This window comes from Diprion similis, chromosome 7 (assembly GCF_021155765.1).
Source record: "Diprion similis isolate iyDipSimi1 chromosome 7, iyDipSimi1.1, whole genome shotgun sequence".
Lineage (NCBI taxonomy): Eukaryota > Metazoa > Arthropoda > Insecta > Hymenoptera > Diprionidae > Diprion > Diprion similis.
The window spans coordinates 8,884,606-8,909,543 of record NC_060111.1 but is presented as its reverse complement, the minus strand read 5'-3'; the positions used below and the strand labels follow the sequence as shown (position 1 = coordinate 8,909,543).

The window sequence follows — 24,938 nt, the reverse complement described above, 5'->3', positions numbered from 1 at the left end:
AATGGGTTTCGGCATATCAATTTTCCATAAAAATTTTCAATTCCTATCAAACCAATTCCAATCAGTCTATCAATAAATACGAAAACAATTCGTCTATTTACGTCGTACGCCTTGCTATCGATGCACCGACTGATTCGCATCACATACAGGATATGTTCAATTTGAATTCTAGCCCACGAACACTGGGACTGTGAATTTTACATCGCCACCGCAGGTTTTACATTTGAATGCTTCATGAATTGCCGAAAAAACCGATATGAAATTCAGAATGCGATATCCAAAGATGCTTTGATTTCTATGTCGTGATCACTGCTGCTAGTTCTCGGGTTTTCTGCCAGTGTTGTCTTCCTCGCACTCCATTAAATGACAGTTTTGTGGATAGTATCTTTTTCCTACTCGTTCCTGCCCGTCTACCACTATCTTCAGTACCTTTTCGATCAAGGGTTATTCTTATTTTCGGCATAATCAATTTTACGAATAACGTATTTCACTCTGGAACAAACACGACAACTGTAGCTGTGTCATTACGGCATTCATTAATATAATCGGAAATCAATGTACACTAGTATAACTACCCTACTAACAATTTAATATCACCCTACTGTATCCATGCGGTCCTATAAAATAACTGTGAATGTCAAAAAAAAGTTTCTCGGAGCATAGTTACAACAAATAGGCGGTTAATTTTTGGAATTTTTGTTTCAACGTTGGCTTAAAATGTTCTGGAATGTACAAAATCTAACCTCTTCCCGACCATTGCTCCATATTTGGAACGGATACGTGCAAAATTCGGCTGGAAAGATGTTGAGATACTGAAAAAAACAAGGATATTTCAAAATTTCAGGGTGGCCTAATCTCGTGAATGAGCGACATGAACGAGATTTCCAAACGATTCAGGCATATCTACAATAGTACTGAGAATGTTACGAATACTTCAAATTTGTGTGTGTATTTTTTTTTACGTGATATAGCTCCTTAAGAGGATGTTATAGTGAGTCTTTACCGACCGAGTAAAACATCAGATATTTTGACTGTCATCAAAACCTATACAGCACTGCGATGTGAAAATTCCACAGCGTAATTCTACATGCATTACCGAACACAGCTATCCAAAAAATTCTTGGTTTCATGCGAAAAAAATGACAGCAAATGTGTGCTTGCAAATAAGTAATATGACTATTATCGGAATACATTTTTTGCATTATTCTTGCATAAAACAATGATTTTTTTGGATATTTATATCCCGCGTTGCGTTAGAATTACATTGACTGTAGTAATTTTATATCAGCGATGCGAAGTCCTTGAAAATAGTCAAAATAAGTGATACTTAATATAGTTGGTAAAAACTGACATCTTCTACAGCATCTTCTTGAGAAGGTATGTGATATTGTTTGGTTCCGTAACGTAAGTGGTTCGATACCAAGGAGCCTCTTGAATATGGACATTTAGGGCCATGGTACAACAGGAGAATTACCTATTAAGATTCATGACGAGTGTAAGAACAGTTTTCCACATCGATATTTTGCCCATCAGACATCACCTGTGGAATTGCGCGGCATTTTTCCATCAGCCGTTCATTCAAACCAGTTATCAAAGAAACTTCGGTGAATTTTCAGAGAAATACTTGGCCTTGGCCGTGTTACCATCATCAGTGCTACCACAACTACAACGCGGTTTCGTCAATCCATAATGAACCCCAAGTTAGATCGTAACCCTTTTTGGATTTCTGACTTCCGTTGATTAACCAATTTCTTATCATTATCTGTACATGTTTGCCACTTTTTGAGGTCTAATTTCTTGGAAAAAGTAGCCATTTTCGGTTTACACAGCCTTTTTTTAAATGAACGATCTATTTATTAATAATAATAAAATTACTATACTGTTTTTAAGTGCGGTGTTTTGCCGGTAACCTGGTAACTAGTTAGGCTATGTAAGGAGGCTAATACATTTTAATCATCAAAACGAGGTTTTCGTACGATTCTGAGCGAACTTCACTTATATTAAATAAAGGTGAATTTGTTTAAATGTTCAATCAATTAAGCGGCAGAGCAAAAGTAGGATTCTCAACACACCAGGTAGTTCTCCAAATATATCCTATATTAGTATAAGTATTTTGGATTTCAAATTTTATAACCACCAATCCAGAATCTAAGTTTTTGAAAATCTCTTGAGGGTTATATATTATATGGCCTCGTCGGGTTTGTTATTTATGATGCGATTCTGATCCTTTGACATCCATCGCTTTTATTGATTGGCTTCGTATCATGCCATCAATTTTCGGTGAAAGAAATGGATTTTAAGTCAGCAATATTTGGCAACTCTGCGGTGGATTGACTGTGATTTAACATTGTTCCACCTCCGATTGATCCAATTCCATTCTCCAATTAAATTACTATACTAATAAACTCGACCTATTCAGTTGATGCATTTAGACAATTGCTCCTAATATCTTAACACTGAGAATGCAATTCTATAAACTTTCAATTCGAGTACAAATTACTAAGTTCCGAATGCATTTCGCTCGCTATAAAATTTGATTAGAATTGTAAAGTTCATAGTATAGAATGTAAAAGAAAAAAGTTATCGTTTGATTGATATTCATCGAGATACGGAATAAAGGCTTGGCGGTGATTTAGATCATTTGCACAAACATACAAACGCCACTTTCAAAGTAAGTTTCCCTATTTTTCTTCCTTCATCTAACAATTTTTGTTGGGTTCGTTAGACATGCAAAATTTGTATTTGGGTTTGCTGAGAGTGTTTTGAAAATTCGGTGGATAAGCGATCCCGTAGATGTCATCATTCGAAATCCGTGCAGATGTCCCATTTTCAAATTCTCCAAAACACTTGAACGGAAGTGTGGTGGAGATTCATCATCATAACTTCTGTTTACCTTGAACAATCCATGAACGTTCAAACGTTTCGTCAAAGGATTTCAACTTTTCTGGAATGACGCACAGATTTGTACAACGAGCATCGAAACAAGAGATCTGTTACCGCTCGCATTTCATATTTATGATAGTCATAAAGATTTGTGCATTCTCCAAAAGAAGTCGGACGACATCGCCGAATTAATTGGAATACCCATGCGTTGTTTGCCGTACCCAAAAGTTAATTGGTGATGAATCTCCGCTGAGCTTTAACCATCGTGCGGTGAAAAAACGAACAACTGCAGGAATTTTGCAGTTGAACACGATAAACAGAAGTTCTATGTTTGCTTCTTCCCCGCTGAAATTATCAGGATATCAGCATCCAATTTCGATCCAAATTTTACATGTCCTACGACTGGATGGATGCTGTTAGTTAGGAGAACAAGACAGGGAACCCTACTTCCGAAATAATTCTTGTATGTGTGTTTGTCATCAAACTTGTGCTGCGATGAATTTTGAAACATCCCATTTCAATTACGAACCTACTAAAGTTCATTCTTAAACGTCGACAAAAGTTCGCGTAACTTATTTAATGCCGCAATTCCAACGCACGCACATTTCCAACATTTTTATTTCTCATCACGCGTGGTTGACGCGCGAAATCACGTGACCTGTGATTTTCGCCCTATGATGAATTGTTTCCAAAAACCTCAGCTTGCCCGCCGATACACCTTTATGCCTGCAAGTCGCATAATCATGATATGCTAGGTAAAAAAAATAAAAATAAAAATCATAATATTTTAGTCGTTCAACTTTATTGTGCTCTCTAAAGGTTTGAAGTATCTTATATCACACAAGGTACATCGAGCTCATAAAAATAAATTGAAACAGGACCCGCGGGATACTGTAGTGGGTATTGATTTATCTTGCGTTATAGGTTCGTATTGTTCCCTTCGTTTTATCTTCAAACTCGAATCTTTCAGGTTATTACATATAGACTGAAAGAACGAGAACCATCCACGGACAGTATATAGTTGCAATGTCCGCTCATGGAGTGACATATACAAGAGGATTTTCTATATGAGATACTAATCTTAAACCCAGCAATTTATCTTGCACAATCTTTATTCGACTTTATTCAATTTTTACAACTGTTTAGCACATTTTAATAACGTTCTTATCAGCCAGGTTGACGTTTTGAAGTACAGGTTTCACTTATCAATGGGAGCTAACGAAAATCTTTGGCATTACGTAAATGTACGTGAATTAAAAAACGCCAATTTTTCACCAGAATGTGAAAAATTTCATACAAACCTAATGAAATATGACTAAATTTTCCGACGCTGTTTGAAAATGGAGAGTTTATTAGAAGCCCAATTTCAAAAATGATTGTACATTCGTATTCTCACGTTGGAGTGAGTTCCAAGATTTCGAAAAATCAAATACCCGAAATTGTTGAAGGAAAATGTGTGAAATTCCGAAAAGTCGTAATTGCGTAATACTAATATCCGGAGTTACTAAACTCCTAATGTCAGAGTTCCAAAAAATATATTTTCTGAGTTGCAAAGATGCGCCAGCACCATATTTAAATTACTAAAAAAGCGAATCGAGCGCCCAATACACACAATTCCAGTGGTATAGAATGGGTGGAGGTCAAATTTTCGAAAAACTGAAAGGTCGACGGGTCGAAATTCCGAAAGTTAAATTTTTATTCCCCTAGTGGGGAAAGTGCCGCCTGTCATTCCGAACTCTGGCCTTTCGGGATTTTGGTCATTCTATATTTTGTAGATCAAAATTTTACTTCTTTTAAAATTTTATTTGTGACAGATTTTTTTCGGATCATTGGCCTTTCGAAGTATTGGCCGAGGTTTATTTTCAAATTCATAAATATTAATTTTCCATATCCTTACATTCTGTGCTTTGTTCATTGGGAATGCAAACTATTCTGAAAAACCTTTTTTAGACAAAAGACTGTTTGGTAAAACAGTTATTCGACTTAGTCATGTGTCGAAAGAAAAATTTTCGTTTCACTGATCTCTCGTTATTTGAGAATTCGTATTTTAAAACTTTCGAGTTTTCGGCCAGTCGATGTTTGGTCTTCCGGAAATTTGACCCCCACCTTCTAGATTCCAGAATTATAACTGTAAATGCGCGAACCTCATGCGCGTGTAGCTCATTTTCAGTGAGCATTTGTACCGTATGTGAATGCGGTGGATTCGACACAAACATGTTCTGGAACTTGACTACATCAGAGTTCTGCTATTCACAGCTACGGCTGTTAAAAAATCTGCGGATTCTACATTCTGAACTTTCGGTATCTGACCGTTCGAACTTTTAGTCCTTCGAAATGTCGGGGAATCGGGATCTTCCACTTTCGGAGCTCTACATTTCGAAATATTGCACATTCACTTCTTGCACTTTCAAGGTTTTGAGGTTTTAGAGTTTAGCTTTCCGGGCAACCATATTTTGGGTATATGGTCATACCATGAGGGCGTAACAGCAATTTCAACATTAGACTTCCGTGAAACCAAAATTCGAACGCATTCTGCCAGAAGAATATAAGATACAGCATGCAAACATGTAAGTCAAACGACATGAAAAATGATGTTGTAACCTTCTGGCAGCAAGTGCTTACGATTTTTACCATGTTTCCGATTTCACTTTTACCAAAAGGGCGCAGCAAAATTGTTACAAATATCACTGTGAATCTCAATTCATACAAAGTCTATGGTAACGATAATTTATCATAACCTGAGAATGCGTGGCGCTAAGTATTGAACTGCCAGCTATACGAAAGTATTAATAGTGAAATGTAAAAAATGCCTTAATAACAAGTATCAAAATTATTCATCAAAAGATTAAAAAAAACTACTACAAACAAAGTTTCCAAATATTTTGTAACGGTGTCACCGGTCCTGATCGGTCGGATTACCCTTCGGTGGTGATTGCACCCCCCTTCAGCCGAATACTCAGAGTCAACCAGGGTCAGTTTAGGAGGGAATAGGGTAATTGAAATAATCGGACACTTGATTATGCTAATAGATGTAATTTATTTACGGCATCTTGTGGATCGCTATGAAAAACAGAACCACAAGAGCGTATGTTGCATCAACTTAGTTTTCGTAATAATTAATTATAAGTAACATATATAAAACAGGTCAAAGAATATCCTTACGTGCTAGACAGAATAGAATGCTCGAACGTGGGCAGGACCGGAAACTGGTATAACGTCCTGCACGCAACACAGATGTGACCCTCGACGCTCTCCACCATGTTGGCCGTGATCCTGTCGGTTAGCGTGGCATGGGACGGATCATCATGGCGGGCCTACCCTGCCTCCAAGCACTTCAGGGCCGTTCTTGCATTGATGGATGAGACGGTGGCCCCAGTGTCAAGCAGAGCGGTGGTGGCGTACCTAACGATTTTTGCCTCTAGGCTGGATATTTTGTGGGTCGGATCGGTCTGGGTTGTATTGTCCGACCGTTCCTTAGTTTTCCGACCGGGGGCACTTGCAGTGGCGAGAATATACCCCGTTTTTCCCGCAATACGAGTAGAACAGTTTCGAAAGCCGATTGCACTCGTGGCGGCGTGCGAGCCTGGCGGCCACTTATGGTCCTTATGGGTGTGCGCAGCTCGTATGGTTGCGTGCGGCTCTTATGGTTGCGCGTGGCTCTTATGGTTGCGCGTGGCTCTAAATGTTGCGCGCGGCTCTAAGGTTCGAGGTCCAGCGACGAGGTGGCGGCAGCGGGTCGGTTTCGGGAATCGGTTAGCGACGGTAAACAGGTGACTGGCTCGGCTGCTAATTACCTCGTCGCAATTTTCATGCATTATTATCATCATTACCATCACTAGTACCATTGTCGATAAAATCATAATTCCTTTCGAAAGAAATGTGCCTGCCAAGTGCGTAGATCTTGGAACGATGTTTCGACATTACTACACGGAACACCATGGTCCGACTGTACGACACTTTCTGAAAAATCATAGTGCCGGGAATTTTTTTTTAAATTTAATGACAGACATTGGTGATGATTTTCAACTTCTCGCGCCTCCTTTTTAAAAGAAGAAAGAATAAGGGAAGTTACTACAACCATTCCGAAAACTAAAAGAAGTTTTTCTAGTTCACGATGCGAGACGTTTTAACGTCATCTAACACCTTCGATCATTTTCGGACAGACTTCTGTATATATATTCTATACCATGTATATAATATAACAGTAGGCTTCGTAGGAATTGGAATTCACTACCAATCCTTAAAAGAAATAATGCGATGCGATCAGCATTTTGGATTCGCGCTTCTGGTCCCAGCGAAATTAAAAAACCATGAATTAAACCGCAAATACTTGCCGCCAAAAGGACGTGACCTGCAATGGTTAAAAAATATTGTTACGCCTTTTCAGGCGAAGTATGACAATTGTAAAAATTATGAAAGTTCTAAATAGTTTCTGCCATATGGGCATAAGCATTTCGAACTAAAAATTGATATTGCGTGCACTTCTGTTCAAGTTAAATTGGAAAATGGAAAAAACGGACAACGCCTAGACCGCCTAGTGCAAGAACAGCGTAACATTAGTTCTCAAATAATTCTACGCACGCCGTTATAATAGCACCGTAGTCAAAAAAACACTGTAGCTTACGTGATACTAACAGAATTTTTTTGAATTATCTTCTTTTTGAAATACAACATTAAATTTCCAGATACACCCTTTTGGCAACAAAATTGTCTTTGATAGAATGGTGTATTGCGTATCAAGTGCGGGAAGTTGGCGATCGCCAACCCGCACGAGTTACACATTCTATTTTTTGTAAAACCTGTAATGGGAAGTTCGACTACAGAAGAATATATTAGTTCAAAGTGAACATTAAACGTTTCTTCTAAGCACTGGTCGCGGTCGTAGTCACCACTTAACTCGTCCGATAGCGCTAGTGACGCCTGTTTCGCTCGACCTGGCGTTAGGTAATAAGTATTACCTAACGCTGACGTACATTAACGCACGCTCTCTGTCCAGTGCAGGAATCAGCCACTTTGCGCACATTTTATCGTGTGAGAAATCGAACTTCCCATGCAGGCGTTACAAAGAAACCGTTGGATGTGTCCTTCTGGCCCTAGTCCTTGATATGTGTTGAATAAGTCATTGAGCTGGAGGACGATGCTTCCTCAGAGTTAACCTGCTTCGATGTTTCTAATGATTATTTTCAATTTATTTCAGGAAGACACGCGGACCATCAAAGTGGGTGATAGGAAGCGCTGGATACACGATCCGACCAGTAAGTGACACGAGGGTCCTTGATACTTGTGGATTTTTAACCGCACTATGATAAAATTGTTGAAGTAAAAATGATTCAGACAGCTTCTTATTTGTACATCCCTATCAAGTTAGCGGAAAAATTCAGACATTTATTAACATTTGATAACAAAAATAGAGACGATTCCACAAATACGTTTATCTAAATGTTTAGTCGTTGCAATCTCAGCATAACACTTTCTTTGAATTTTACAAATAATTTGGGAACTGCGATGAAAAATGCATTCAGTCTCTGCTTTAAAAAGATTCAGGGGCTCCATGTAGGCTTCAACCTTACTCATTGCTGACTACGGTTGCATATCATGATCTGCGCCTCGGAAGGCCAAGTAGGTGAAATGCAATTGGAAGAGTGTTCCGTTGTATTATAATTTCGCCCTAGGTTATAAGTAGATTACTCCACGTATGATTAATTCTTACTTTTCAATTGTTATTATAAGCATTTACACACCGTTTTGATGATTATATGGAAAAATGTTTGAGTCCTTACTTCCTATTATTCATCACGTATTAGTTATCAAGGCAATCAAACAATTGCTAACACGTGGAAAATTCGAACCTTCTGACGTCACGGGACTTTTCCAGACTAGGATATTTAGTTTTTTTGGAAAATGGCGGTATTTGAAAAATGAAAGGGAATTCATGACGTATTTACGATTCGGTCGGATTTATGTTACATAAGAAAAAAATAGGAATAAAAATTATAACAGATAGCTAGAAAAGGCTAATGGGAATAAAATAACATTTTCGGGCCACGACCGACTGTAGTCTCTTCAAGTGGGAAGGGGCAGAACTATCGAAGAACTGTTGAAAACTGTCAAGAAACTTGGCTTTTCTTCCAACGCTCGAACTTTTCTGGGATGCAGTGCTGGTTTCGGATTTCCAAAAATCTAACAAAAATATTTCCAGGCTGGAACTATCCCTGAAATTCATTTACAACTACAGAACTCTTCACGAACTTTTGATTCACGTTTTTGGTTTTGGATTTTTTAAATATTGAGGTTCCACGGGAAGTTAGCACCGTATATTTTGAAAAATTGATTTTCCATGAATTTTCGACGGAACTATTCTCAAAAACTATCTTTAAAGAACTATTATGGGTGCAAGTCGAACTGAACACAAAATTCTCGATTGAGACAATTGAGGCGCCAGGTTCACACACATGTATCAAAAACGGCAACAGTCAGGAGCTGTAATCAATTGGCTGGCCAAAAAAAACCACTCACCGTTCTTCAAGACGTACCTGCCTTGTACCAAAATCATTTTTAATCACTCGAAAACCAGTCTACCAGACCCTCAGCATAGACAAACGACAGGCCACACGATAAGTTTTACATTTTCTGTTTAATTATTCTCAATGTGTATCATGGTCATCCTTTTATTGTTAATATTTTACTGTTTGAAAAATTAATTTTCGTCATTTTACGTATACGCGAATCTGCGACCAATTAGGTTGAAGTTTAGGGCATTTGCAAGTGTTGTAAATTGTAAGACTTGAATTGCAACCTCACAAGACTCTACTGAAAAACGTCACAGTGCTTGTAGTCGCACAAAACTTTCCAAAAAAGTGCTTTTTATGCACCGTGAGTCCTTTATCAGTTACCCCTTCTTGTTTTCTCCTCCCTCGCAATGCATTTTGACTTATGGTAACCCGACACCACTTGGCAATGGTTCTTCTGTTTTGCGACAGCTCCACTCAAAACTGCGAATCCGTATATTTTTGGATGTATATTTCTATAGTTCTATTCAACAATAATCCCATGAACTATGATTATATAAAGTTTCTTTATTTTAATCGCCCTAGGCTGATTACGCCGAAACTAAGCAAGATACGAAAAATGTTTTCGATAAAATAATTAGAGTTCGAAGGACGAAAGAAGAGTTTCTACAAGTTCGTTTCTCCCGATTTGCTCTGAAAAATTGACAAAATGACAAAAAGTGGTTATTTGATTTCGAAAAGTTATCCAGAAATGAATAACATATTCAGGAAGCTAAGAATTTTGCACATAAGATACCTATTTTCTAATAATTTTTATATGCCGACTCGAAAACAATTCGCGCTTAAACCTCAATCAAGTCGAAATGATAAACTTTGACATAGCATTTCTCGCGAATGGAATAGTGGGCTCCTCCCTCTACGAGAAAATGGCTCTTCTAGCCTAAGGAACGAGAACAGCTGATACGTCCTTCCCGGTCCCCTGATAAGGTACCGATCGTCCTACGCGCATATCCAACAGTATAGGTCACACGAAGCTGGCCCAAAAGCGAGTCAGGGAACCACTCAGACTCATCCCTTTTGACTTATCATTATCCTGGTTTCTGAATTGTACGTTTTATATTCTCTTTTGTTCATAACCATTTATATTATAAACTTCTAGAGTGACGTAGTAAAAACCGTTACCTATCGCATATAGTTAGTGTCATTTATACCGTGTAACGTTGTAATCAGGAATAATAAAACGTTGACTTCTACCTAGGATATCTCGCTTGCCATCCTTAACCATTCACAGAATCATAGGTATCCGCAGGACTTTATTCAAGCTAAGCCTACGAGGATAGTCTCCAGCTCCTCGGAGATTATACTCATTTTCATTAGGACAGCAACCGGAGCCTTCATCCTCGGCTGCGCGTAACAAGCACAATTTTATTGATTTTTAAAAAAGTAATGTTATGATACAATATGATTAATGTAACTATCTAGTCAAAATGTTAAGGAAATCTTGTGGGCACTGATTCAATTCGTTTAATTTAATGAATGAAATTCATGTTCTTACGTTCCATAGTCATAACTCAGTAAAAATATAAAAATTAGTCATAATTATATACCTGGTTTAATAATCTATAGCGCCTCCGAACAAACTGGATGATGCAATGAAATCATTTTAGAATACCCATGATTTTGTTCTAAATTACTTCTCCGTATGCCAAAGTTATCAATGTGGAATGCAGAATGTAGTGAAATTCGCCAAAAGCACCTCTGGTGCAAAAGCCTTGCGCAAAGTACATTTAAGTGAAAACTATCAACAAAAATTCAATTTGCAGGTTAGAAACCACAATAATGACATTCAAATAAATACTAGTGATAACATCCTTATCTGTAAAAAATATTGAAATCAAAATCCCCACTGCTGAATACATAATTTCTTCGCAAAAATAACATTGCAGCATAAAAAATATAGAATTAGTAACGAAATGGAAAATTCGAAATTAGTTGTACTAATTTTTCACACTCGCCGTCGATTATTTATCCTGCTGTCTAATGTGGCCGTTTCCTCTCAGTATAAAGAAAATCACGCTGAATACCTCCTTAAATTCTCTTTCGTTCGGTATTATTTATTCTTTATTGCAGGTGATCTTTGCCGTCCACTGAATTGCAAAAAGAAGGAACTCTGCTTGCTCGAGGACACTTTCACGGCAGTTTGTGTCTCCAGGAAAGAATTGCAAAAGTCCGGGTAAGTATCTTTTTGTAATCACATCTTTGAAAAAAGTTCTTATTTTTGCAACTTGAGGATTATTCGAAATTCAATAAACTGTTAATACAGCATCAACAAACTTAGATTTTTGAAATTCAACTTTTTGAGGTATTTTAAAGGTGCAAAATAGTAATTGTTGTTTCAACGTTTCGATACATTAACGTCACTAAATTCAGTCTCGTCCCTCCACAAGTTTAGCCGAGCTTGTGTCGAGGCAGAAACTACTATCTACTATGTTAAATACGACTAAATTCTCAACAGCTTCTTACGACCATCGATATTATTTTTCAACTTGCAGAGACATTGTTATATCCAAATCGCGTGCTGTTCAAGAACAGAAAGACCGAGCTGAGACTGCCGAAGACTTTGAAAAGGATGACGTATTTTACGATGCGGAAGACGATGCTGACGACGAAGATCAAGATGAGGCCAAGTGAGTGATTATGCCAAACCTTAGACACGACGGTCTTTTTTCTGTTAAGGTGTTAAAAAGCCTTGTTTATGAAAATCTTTTATACAACGCGAGCTCGTCTTACGTGTTTTTTCATGGGTATTTTCCATACACAAGGTACCCGTTTCTATGACGGTCCAGTAAGTCTGCGAATGCGCATGCGCGGAGTACTGAAACGACCACTTTCAACTTCTAGGACTTAAAAGTTGTCATTTCTGTACAGCTCTCATGCGCTGTGGCGACAAATACAGTGAACCAATCTGACATTTCGTAACCCTAACCTCAATTTCGTGCTTCGTGAAATAACACGTAACATGCTCTTGTTATATAAAGTATCGTATGCAACATGGAGGCGACGGTCTTTTCGCCTCGCGTATTTGCAATATTCGCCTACGACTTGCACCAGCATACTCGCCTTTGGCTCGCATGCGTGCTCACCTATTACTCGTATTGCAAACTTACGCTCGGCCCGAAAAGGCCGTGTTTCCCTCCTCGTTATACAATATACTATTTCTGTACTGCTCGGCTGAACTGTCGCGGTAAGCTAGCTCATTGCTCACTCACGCACAATCATAGTATGGGCGGAGCCACATAGTAATCAAGTGAGTGAGATGGCTTGCGCACGAGTGGCTGCTGGAGAAATGAGCTTCAAGGGTAAATTCACCAACCGTGATTTACCGAGGCGCGATATAACGAAGCGGTACTGTATCTTCGAAACTGTACATGCAAATCATTTTTCCCAGCGCCTTGGGTCTTTCTTGAGGAATAGATTTTGATGAAAGTATAAATCAATCAAAATCGATGCAATGTCAGCTTATGACTTAAGTTGTTTGCAATCTGAATCTAGACACTTGTTATCCAAAAAGGATATCACAGCACGATTCTACCTGCAATTCCGACTAGATAGACCTGAAAAAATGTATGTTTTACGCCGGGATGAAGAAACGGCATACTTTCTACGAAATTGTGGCAATCGGCGATTGTCAATAATGCCAATGCAAGATCGCTTTACCTCAGACGTTGTCGGCACCGCCCGAAAGCTCTGATTATCATAATTCCAAGCGATTGACAATTACCAATTGTCACAATTTTGTAGACAACATGCTGTTTCTTCATTTCAGGATAAAACACGCATTTTTTTAGGTCTGTCTGTTCCGAATTGCATGTAGAATCGCGCTCTTATGCTCTTTTTTGATTGGAAAGTGTCTCGGCTCAGATCCTAATGGACATTAGTGACACGCCCACAAGTAACACAGAAGTCCTGGTTTCAGACTTGAAAGAAGAAAGCAATCAGTCTGGAAACGCGACTTCGGCATTAGTTTTCAAGTTTGACAGATTGAGAAATCACACGTAATTATTTGTTATCAGCTGAAGTGACTCATAATCGTTCTCGAAAATCACTTGATATCCATAGAAATTACAAAATCACTCGCACACTGAATGTGTGAGTCAATAGTTCCTTGAGGAGACCAGTGGTAATCAAAATGGGATTATTACGGTGCAGTACATAAATATCAGCAAAATATGTTAATATGATATGATATGTGTATATGATAATATGTTCACACACATGCTCTGTTGTGTTGTTTTTAAATTTTTGACAGATACCTTGGGAGGGGGTCGATATATCAAAATTTACCTCGAATCATTTTTTGTAGATCTTGGAAACATACATAAACTTACTCTAGTGACTTTTTTCCATAAATCACACAGATGTCAAGGGAAATTAAATAATTTATAAATTTAAAGTATCTTACCTGTAGTGCGTATCGCCAAATTGATTTTAAAGGTTATGAGTGACACAGTAAACGATGAATAATGATCATAACATAAGATGTCAAGTTCATTCTTTTCTTGTTACTGAATGAAATTGCAAGTGATAAAATAATTAATTATTAAAAATTATAGATTCAAGGTGTCAGATATCATCATAACAACCATCGAATTTTTTTGTGAAGGTTCACCAGTGCGTCATTTTTATTTTTGGTTCTGATTCCAAACATGAGGTTCAAAATTTTCTCAAAAATAATGCAAATTTCGAGTTTTGACCCTCATACTTGACTAGCAGTAAACCTGGTTGTACGCATTTTGACGAAAAATTGATCTGATTTTGCATTTGGTGCCGACTGTATAGGACCTTCATTCCGAATATTAAAAAACATGCATAGATCTTCATGTCAAACCAATGACAATGTTATGATGGTGTCCGTCAAGTCGTAACTGTCATTTTGAGTTTTGAATTGTTCTATTCGCAGATTTCATTCAGTGAGGCCAAAGCCTGACAACTGATAATCCGTCACAAATTGAATTATTGCCCATAATATTAATTACCCAATGAAAAGTTATGTTACAGCTATGATTAATTGATTTCAGTTGAAATCTTCTACTCCACAACAAGTAATCCCGTGCTTGATTTCATACCATCATTGCTAGTGATTTATCATATTATTTCCCATCCATCCGAACATTTTACCATCTATGCTAAAATAAAGATTTCGTTGGTTTCAGATGCCGAGAATGTCCTGTAATAAAGCCCACATTTCTGTGTGGATCAGATAATAGAACGTACAGTTCACCGTGTCGATTGGAATACCATAACTGCATTCATCATACTTCTGTTCATATTGGCTGCAAAGGATTCTGCCCATGCAAAGGTAGGTTCCCTATTCTTTTCGAATAGCAACTTGGTGACACACATACTTTAATCAGTGTATGTGGCAAAACAGAATTCTGATTACATTATCAAGATTGGGTCTTGAGATATTGCGCTTGCGGTATTATTTTCTGTGACACAGGCTTCCATATTTTCATGAAACTGTCCTATTGCATGATAAGTTATATGGGCGGTTTATTTTTTACCTTTCGTTTTCATGTCGTCACGGATTCTGGAATAAATAATTTTTCCCTAATCGATTAAGTTGGCAATGGAATCAGCCCGCAGAGTCACTGCTGGCCAGCCGCAAACCCATTTGAATTTTGTATTGTTGGGTTATATTATGCTTACGAAGATTGAGCCTGTTTCGCGATAAGTTGTCGGTGACACTGCCGGAGCTAACTCCGTTATCAACGGAATCGACCGCATCAGGCACCATTCGGTAAAAATGGTACGGTCCTGATGCACAGTGGGATGATACGTCAAACTTGCGGACATATTCTCATAACTCATTTTAATTACGGGAAAAAATTATAAAATCTATTCAATAAAGTTCATTATCTCATATCCTATTTATTTATTCACTACAAAATCAGCAATGCTTGTCAATTTTTTTCGTGATGCAAAAGTTGACCGTCGCGATTCTGACTCTTCGCGTTCGTTTATAACTTCTTCTGCAGTTACATGCTGATTGCCTACAAATTATCCTTTTTGAGGCCTAACTCCTCGATTTTTCGCGTCAACCCTGGTTTCTCGTTCGCACATTTCAAAAATAAGTTTCACTCGGCACTGTTTGCAGTTCAAACGCTCACTTGAAACTAATGGAAACTCCAAAATTTATATGCATTCATATGCAGCAGGTAGAAGTTCGATTTCATATACAATAACATACCTACCCATAGCGAGTATTAAATAAGTTTCAATGCTTGGAATTACTTAGGTAATTCAATTAGCCGAATTGTCACCGGGGGATATGTCGCAGCGGGTTAACTGCAGCTGCACCTGGCACGGCACCCGGCTTCCACAAAAGCGAGTTATCGGAGCGCGCAATGATTCACGTTGTCATCTGCCAAATTCATAATTTTTCAAATTATTCAAACACTGAAACCTCAAAATACGCAGAAAGGATGCCACTTTCGGAAAAATCGACGCTCTAGTCCCCTTAACGTAGTAAATTGACGAATAGAAATACTATTTGTTATAAACCTTATTTGGTAGTAATGATGAGGGGGTAAACTAGTTTAGGCAAGGATTTTCAGCCTGTTTTTAGGAATCTTTTATGTAGGAACTAATAATCATTTCAGCATCTGTATTTCGCGTAGTTATTCATTGATGTTCGGAGTTACTCTATGATTATGAATAATTAAAAGTAATGTTAATTACGGCCGCTACACAGTATCCCATGGGGTGTTAATGGAAAAACAGTACCGGATGGCAGCTATGGGGCTGGTTTCCGGCTGCTCTAGTTTTCTGAAACCAAAAAATCAAAAAGGATAATAATTAATATGATTGTGAACTCAAGAAAGTCAAATTCACCGAATGGTGGCCTTATGAAAAGTATTTTTTCAGGCGTTTTTTTTCCAAAACTTTCCAGTGTTGTAAACACACGAGTCAGATATCGCGCGTTTGCACATGTAACACACGTTATTCTTTCCATCACTCGTGAAGGGAAATTTTATTTCATAAAGATTACAGAGGCATAGGCCCAGCTTTATGAAGGCTAACCAAAATGCACAAATTTCTGATTGAACTCACAATCAGACCAATGACGTCACTGGTGGTGGGTGACGTCCGTACATGAAATTAGATTATCAGAAAGCGTGCATGGGTCAAAAAAAGCAACAGTGTATAAAATTGAGAATTATAGCCAAGCGCATGCACCAACGTCACCTTACCGTACTTTTCAGAAATGGGGTACTTTACGCACGGTCCACAGACTTTCAAAATATAACCTTTCAAGCACGTGCTGAAAAAAATAACCCATATTGTAAGTTAGCCCAATAGAGAACCGTGTATTAAAGACACCTACTTTGCAAGTTTGAAATCAATCTAACGATTGGTTTTTAAGTTGGCATGACCACCAGTTGGAAAAATATAGTTTTTATAAACATGCATTCGAAGTTTCCGTCTTGTTATTGAAACTGAAAGCATGAGTGAAAGGTGAAATGCTGATCGAATTGGTGTGAAAACTGTCACTTGGTGGTTTTCGAGGTCCAGAATGTGATATTATAGGATGATGGGAAAAAAATGATTTTTTCGCAGTTCTAAGCTAGAATACCTATCTAAGAATTCGTAATGACATAATTTTGTATTTATGGGCTTACAGAATCTGAACTACGAATGCACAAGAAGAAAATGCAGATGCAGCGGCAAAACTCATTCCTCGGCAAACTCGGCCGTAATCGTGACATCACTCTAACCCCACGAGATTTCAACTATGACAATCATCACTATCAATATCTTAAGTACACCAAACATGCCAAGGTCAGTAATTTTTCAAATTAACCTTTTTGAAACCCTTGTCCAATCCATTAGAAATTCATAACAAAAATTTCACTTATCAATATGTTTTTTCAAGGGCTGGGTTTTCTCAATAATTCCAATACCTGTTTTGAAAAAATATATATTGAAAACTCTCCCTTCATTTCAGTATATTTTCTAGTGTGAAAAGTGTAGCTGAATTAGTTAAAAAAAGATTAGAGTAATTATTGTTCTTATTTCTAATTTTATAGGCTATTCAATATTGATTTTTCTGAAAAAATATTTATGCTTCTAAAATAGTCTTAAATAATCTGTCACTAGGAACTCTCAATAAGCTCGGCACCGAATAATGCAAAGTAGTATACTTGAAAAACCTTACATGTCCACTGCATTGTAATGGACATCCATTGTAAGTGCTAACTTATTATCAAGTATACATAAAATGGAACGGTTGTGAATCTTTTTCTCATTTGTTCTGTAATTCCCTCCACAACACACCTATACTAGCTTGTGAACTTATCGTCAACAAAATCAAGGCGAGATACACTTTACGAGACGCGCCACTTAGCTGCTACATGTATTCAGTATGATTCTGCGGGCCATTTGCCTAAATTTGACAACAAAACAGAAGCTAACCGATACAAGACCTGCACGACGAAAGAGACACACATTTATTGTGTAAAATGAAATGTTCATTTACGTTTCGTAAAATAAAAAAATTACTTTTCTATTTTCCACACTGCACAATTTCAACAATTCTTTTTTCATGATTTTTTTGAGAACTTTATTTGGTATTCTTTATGTTTTGAAGATAAAATACTACAATTTTTTTTTTGACAAACAAAGAACTTTTACATACATGTTCATTATACGTTGTAAGTTTGTAACGGTCAATTGGACGGCCCACTCATCTCCGCCCCACTATGCTTACGTGAGAGCAATACGACGACCACCGACGGATACCGAGGGTAGCCGAAGATCGACGGACACGACGCGACCGTCGAAGCCCGAGGATAGCCGAAGACTTATGACAAAGACGACTGACAGCGGACAAAGACAGCACGCGTGGTCGGTCACTCACACTAACAGACGTCCAGATCAGTGAGAGCAGCGACGCGGTATCGCCGCAGGACGATGATCGGTATAAATAGAGGTGCAACAAGACCCTTATTAGAAGATACGTGGCAAAGCGTCCACCTGACCCAACACATCGTCTTATTGTTAGAGCATAATCGCGGCGGTTACGGCAAAGCGCCCGGCTATGACACGCGTTAGATCCAGAGTGGAGCTCACCTGGAGCACGTTACCGAATTTAGGTTCATTTTCCAGATAGAGTGAAATTTTGAAGTATAGTGCCTTCTCAATTTAATGGCGGAAATGAAATAGAGGCCACATTCACGACAGCTCGGGAGGTAGGGGGATAGAATACTTGTTTAATTATAGAGAATTCATAATATCATGAATTAAATGATAGAAACTTTCACTTCTAAAATATAACAGGAGTAGAACCGACGAATTCTACATAATTACGCTTTATTTTATTTTAGTTTATTTTTCTTTTTTAAGATCTTTTGTGAACCCCTTCGTTATTATTGTCTTCTTTATAATACGGATGTTATTGATTAAATCTTGGCAGATTCAACATATCTCTTTGCTTGTTCGCGATTATCCATCATCTCAATCGATACCGGGTAGGATAACAGACGGCGACGAGTGTAACCTCGGTAGATGGACGGTGATATTCGAAACAGTAGCCTGATAGACAACCGTGCCCTACAAAAAATGTCCGACACAATCTAACATGTTCGGATAGGATACAGACAAGATTTCCGGATAGACCTTTACAGATTCGATTTATGTCTGTCCGTGTCTGTCAGTATCCTGTAAGTATCCTGTCCGAAAGTGCCCGATCCTGTCGAGAATTTTTAGCATTTATAGTAGGGTGGTTAATCACCCTGATCTTTAGATTCAGCTGTTTGTAATAAAAATTATAAAGGAACGTCTGCTGTAGTTTCTCAAACCTTGTCTGAGGAGGGAGGCGGCTCTGGTTAATACCAGAGTCCATGACATAGAAACGAGCACTGGTTTCACCACCGTGTATTTGAAAAGAGAGCAACTTAAAAACCTAACGGTTTTTGGAACAAGAACAGTATCAAAAGAATATGATTTGAAGAAATAAGCTCTTGTGTTCGACACATTATTTCTATCAATTTATCATCATGTTTCCTATTTTAATATTTTTCTGAATGACTAATATGTTTTCTAAATATTTCATCACCTGATTAAGCTTCCCAACTTCATAAAATATAGAATCTAATACAAAAATTGATGGAAATATTGAATTTTACATTTTCCCAAATCTCACAGATGAACACCTGGTGTCCACTACAATGCAATGGATATGTGTATAACTTTTAATATAGGTTTAAGACAGTTCCGAAGAAAATCAGATAACTCATTGTGAGTTAGAAGATACAGATTCGAAATACGTTGAAAAAAAAATTTTCATTTATCCACCCTTAAGAATACGGCTTTTCGTGTATGCGGAGCCGGCGCCAAGTATCGGTGATTGTTCCATATGCGTACTCCCCCAGCGGGTGGACACAGAATTCTGCTTTACCAGATGCAAAGTGAGTTTTCTGAGGTTAGAGTAATCGAAGCGACTGTGGCACGCTGTCTGAAAACATCACCACGAGTCACTTGATTGGTATTGTGATGGCGATACGGCAGTCTGTAGACAATTTCACATCATTGACGACAAACAGCGAAACACAATCAATACAAAAATAGAAATGTTTAATTTTTCTATTTGATCAAACATCAATAATTTAATAATATCTAATAAAAAATCGTATTTGTATTTTTTTTCAACTTCAAATAATACAATTATTTTGTATCAAATGAAGAATCGTGTTTTGTTTTCTAACTTCAATGAAAACTTCCTTTGAATTAAATGAGATAATCGTTTTCTGGACAATTGGGGGTTTCTCAAAAAAGAGAAACAAAAGGAGCCTTGCCCCTTAACCTCACGGTCTTTCCGTTCACCGAACTTTCTGCTACTTTCTCGCATCTTATGAAATTTCTGTGCACTGGGAACAATATCCCTGCTTCACGTGCTTTGAAAAGCCATGTTTTCAAAGGGAGTAGGATAAAGTTGTAAATTATATTGTGTACAGCGTAAGTTTGCAATATGAGTCGTAGTTGACATCAAATGCACACCTTAAAGCTTTGTGGGCTGACCATGTGGCTGTTATCAAGCAACAATGTCAAGTGGCTAGGTAGGCTCACCACGACATCATCTTATCGAAAAACCATGTTGTAACTCTATGGTAGCCAGGTTGTTATTGGAAATTGAGTTCCAATGTGGCCTGCCGATAGGAATGCCATGCTAATGGCTCATTACTTTACTGTGGCATGTGGGCTAGTCATGCAGAATATTACCCAGGATGATACAAATATTTGCATATTAGAAGGGTGCAAAAATTTTTAATTGCTATTTTAAAAGCACAGATAGGGACAGCAGCTGTTAATGCAAAATCAAGTAGAGCTAGAATGTCCACAGTTGTGTAGTTTTCTGACAATAATAGAGCAGAGATTATCACGTTAATTCAATTTTTTGGTCGTGCCAAACATTTTAACACAGCTATTAGTCTTATTGTACGATTTTGCATAACTGACATCCATAACATAAAAATCGCAGAATGAGTCTTTCTACTGCAGGCTGCAGCTGATAGTACACAGTTTTTCTTTCTGCAATATTACAAGTGGTTAAAGTGATGGAAAAATTACTGTTTGTATTATCATGTCAATATTTTCTACTTTTCTATTCGCTGGCAATTCACGTTATAACGAGTGTTCTGTCACAGTGGCATAGATTATCAGACTCAACGTTGAGTGGTAAAAAATTTTGGATTTGATACTATTTACTAGCTATCCAACGAGCACCACAACCTATTTATATAAATTTCTACACTCATAGCAGCAGCGTACAAAATCTGCTTTATGAATCGTTGGCATCTGGGGAAATTTTTCTGTTAACGGCGGTATTTCAAAATGATCGTTCATCTGATTCTTTCAAAATTTAATATCTCAACTTTCCTTTCACTGATTACGTTAATTTTCAGTTTAAATTGAAGCTTTTCAAACCCTTCTTAAAAGTTGATAATTCGAAACGCTGACGATTGCTGGAGAGTTCTCGGTAGCGCACTTTACCTTACTGTACTTGGCATGTCTCACTATTGCGGCAGTTTCTTAACAAATATTTTGTTTAGCAGGAATGCAACCTTCAATTTTTTTTACAAGTCCTGACATATTACAGAGTATTATTATCATTATAATGGAATAAAAACATTTTCAATGATTCGGTATGTTACGAATTTTCCCATAATTCCATCTAGTCTGCCTAAATGAATGGTTACCGGAAGGCAGATCAGTGTAGCAATTAAAATTACATTTTTATCACGGACATACAGTACGTCTTTATACTAAACATGACATTTCTATATCATAGAAATATTTAATTGAAAGAGCGGCCTGCATCAAAATGTTACTCTAGCAAGATGTACGCAACGTCGCAGAAACAACGTATCTGAAATACATCGAACCTTGTGAAGTTATGTTTTGTAAAGTTTCTGCAATATAAGTTAGGTACATACGCATATAGGTGAATGTACAGAAGATATATGTTTATCTTGTAATCCTAGCATATCACGCATTGGTATCGTTCCGAAAACTGAAGGTTACTACTATACTTTACGTTCTTTCCTATCCTCTCAGAATAATTTTGTTGTATACTAATCAAACGCTTCTTGTTTTTGGGAATAGGTACCATTGGCAGGTAGTAACTATGAAGATAAACATCTTATGTACAATGAAGTGATGGAGAAGACCCCGTCCTCTTCAAACTCAGTTCACAGTCCTTCACAGACGCCAAACCATGAACCGGACTGTTCGTCGAAGTTGGCAATGGCCAACCGGCTTCTCGACTGGTTTTCTGTCGTAATGGCCGACGTGAAACACCGTCGGCAGCACACTAAGCCAAAAGGTAAGAAAATATATCTCTCATTTCTAGACACAAGCGATGTATGACTTACGTTGGACAAAAATAAATGAAATTCCTTTTTTTCTCACATGCTCAGGTCACTTTCCTGTCGGCTGCCAAACTGAAGTTAGGTGGATGTTCGGCCACTTGGACATTGACGCCGATAGTCGAATCTCTGTCACTGAACTTTATGGTCTCGAACATGACCAGAACGAGCCTTGCCTCAAACCGTTCCTTGATGCTTGTGATACCGATAGGTAAGTAAACATTCGATAGAATGAAATACAGAAAGTTGAAATTAATCGTATGGTTTGTTTGCAAATTTAATGTGGAAACCCGAACGCATTTGGTGTGGCTAGATAGCTTGAAAATAACCACACCAGTTCGAAGTTCAATTACTTGAGATGACCGGTTCTCGTTCTTTCTACAACGGAGCCTACTTATAACTTATGAAACGTCCTGCTACATGCTACTTGTCAAACTATTGTATTTTTTTTTGCACCTATCCATGCACTAAGTAATTCATTTGTATCAGTACTATGATGCGCATCATTATAAAAACAATAATAATTCTGTGTAGGTTATAGCTACTAAACATCGGTCGACGAAATAAATAAGTAATGTTCAATGGTAATCTGGTAAAATTTTTATCATTGTCAGCCTTATTCTGAACATTCAGTCCCTATGTCTCGACGAATCTTTTTTTTAAAGAAACGCGTGTTACATCTAGCTTGTCAGTCACACGTTTAATCTGGCTTTGCTGATTACTCATTGCCTATTAGCTTATACTGTCAAGTAACAATATCTCACATTCGTGACAGTATTCCTCAAGTCTTCTGTCTCTATTTCGATTTCCATCCATGGGCATATTCACTTAGACCAGCACAGCACACAGCATTTGTGACTGCACTTAACAACAAACAGAATACATAAATGCAGGTAAGTTGTAGGAATTCATTATAGTGGGGAATACACAAAGCTGAGTACGAGAAATTAAGTGTACTGTGTGCACTCGTCTCAGAAGGGGAGTACACACATTTGGGGTCACCGATTTTGATGAAATTTGGATCGGTGAAAATAGATCGAATTCCATTAGGCCCGTATTTCTTCCGTCCCACGAGCTTTGATTTTTGAGAAATTAAATAGGGTTTGTTCTTTAGAAAAATATTTATTCGTGTTTCTATGACTTTCAAGTACATTTTAATGAAATCATTTTCTTCCAACGGAGCGCGTTGGATGAATTCATCATCATCAAAAAAAAAAAAAAAAAAATAACGATATAATGTGGGTATTATCACTTTATGAGACGCTATCAAAAGTTATACCGAGTGTCAATTTTCGTCAGAAATAGCATTAGTACACGCAGGCGGGTGGGAATCATCGTAAGAACATTTAAATCAAAGGTACTTGTGGCACCAAGAGCATTTTGAAATCGGTCGTTTGCTGTATACACATTTACTTTTTCGTGTACTATTCGGAAAATATACTTCGTTGACGTTCATGAAAACATCTCTAGATTCGATTAAGTTTGCTGCGAACCAGGCTTATTGCAGCATGTCTCGAAAAATTGGAGCAGATAGTTCATTATGAATCAATGTGGAAAACTTAGCAGGAATAGGTCGAAGATAGTGAGCGATCAAAAATTGGGGAAGACTTATGCTTGACAGGCCAGATGTAACAAAGGATTTCAAATTTTTGCTGTGAAATGCTTAAATATTAATGAAAACGTTAAAATTCAACAGTAACAGATAGCAAACTTCTTTTCATCAGCAGCTACGAATCCCGTTCATATATTTGTAGTATATATCTTTTCGTACGTGTAAAGTGCAAAATACATCTTTTCTAATCATCTGCTCAAAAATCGTACAATCATTTCACAGCCCGTATTATCATAATCTGAAAATTGGAAGAATTTTCATGTGCAACTTGTTTTAATCGTTTGCGAATTAAAAAACCGTTTTTCAGACAAAATTTCACCGAAGTCTCCCCTAATCTCCAGAATATTAGTTGTTCGTGAAAAATTTGTGACAAACTGATCAAGTTTAAGAACCCTGTAATGGTGAAAACCAGCGGTGTGCTAGTCATTTTTTCCGTTACAGCCACAGGATAGCCAACCGAATCACGCAGTAGCCTTTCGCTTGGGTCAGAGATTTACACCTCTTACTAATAAAAAATACCTGGTCGAAGTCAAAACCAATGACGGTCATTCAAAAAAGTGGCCCGATTGGCGTGAAATGCTACTTTGTCAAATTCCTCGAATCTTTTCACCCTTAAATCAACCCTCCATTACTTTCAGAGATGCGTATGTCACTGGACCCGAATGGTGCGGATGTTACTCGAAAGCTGAGCGTCCATGTGCTGCCGTTCGTAGAGGATCGTCTCCAGAAGTTGCGCCAGCTTGTGATTCAAGAGGCTACTATCGCAGTACCCAGTGTCACCGAGGCCTTGGCCTCTGCTGGTGCGTAGATCCTCATGGAGTCGAATTTGCCGGGACTAGGACCCGTGGCACTAAACCTGATTGCGGTAAGTCAACGATGATTCCTAATATGAATGAGTTCATGATTCTAATAGCAACTAATGGCACTAATAGCAACACTAATTTTGGTACAGTTATTTTTGTTACCTACAATTCGGCAATACTTTATTTTTTTCATCTTACAGTTAGT

The 24,938-nt window shown here is 37.8% G+C and overlaps 1 protein-coding gene and 1 long non-coding RNA gene across 2 annotated transcripts in view; one reads left to right on the top strand and one right to left on the bottom strand.

Moving 5' to 3' along the window:
- LOC124407924 (proteoglycan Cow) overlaps positions 1–24,938 on the top strand; it is a 78,294-nt gene that overhangs the window by 49,805 nt on the left and 3,551 nt on the right. Inside the window, exons 2-9 of the mRNA XM_046884537.1 lie at positions 8,081–8,138; positions 11,523–11,625; positions 11,945–12,079; positions 14,606–14,751; positions 17,077–17,234; positions 22,056–22,275; positions 22,370–22,529; positions 24,569–24,795. Of these exons, the coding sequence (XP_046740493.1) occupies positions 8,081–8,138; positions 11,523–11,625; positions 11,945–12,079; positions 14,606–14,751; positions 17,077–17,234; positions 22,056–22,275; positions 22,370–22,529; positions 24,569–24,795 (1,207 nt within the window). The remainder of the gene's footprint in view (positions 1–8,080; positions 8,139–11,522; positions 11,626–11,944; positions 12,080–14,605; positions 14,752–17,076; positions 17,235–22,055; positions 22,276–22,369; positions 22,530–24,568; positions 24,796–24,938) is intronic.
- Positions 298–23,845, bottom strand: LOC124407926. Its single transcript, XR_006929376.1, has 3 exons — positions 23,724–23,845; positions 397–402; positions 298–309 (listed from the first exon to the last, which is right to left on the bottom strand). It is a non-coding gene; the product is annotated as an uncharacterized LOC124407926 (long non-coding RNA).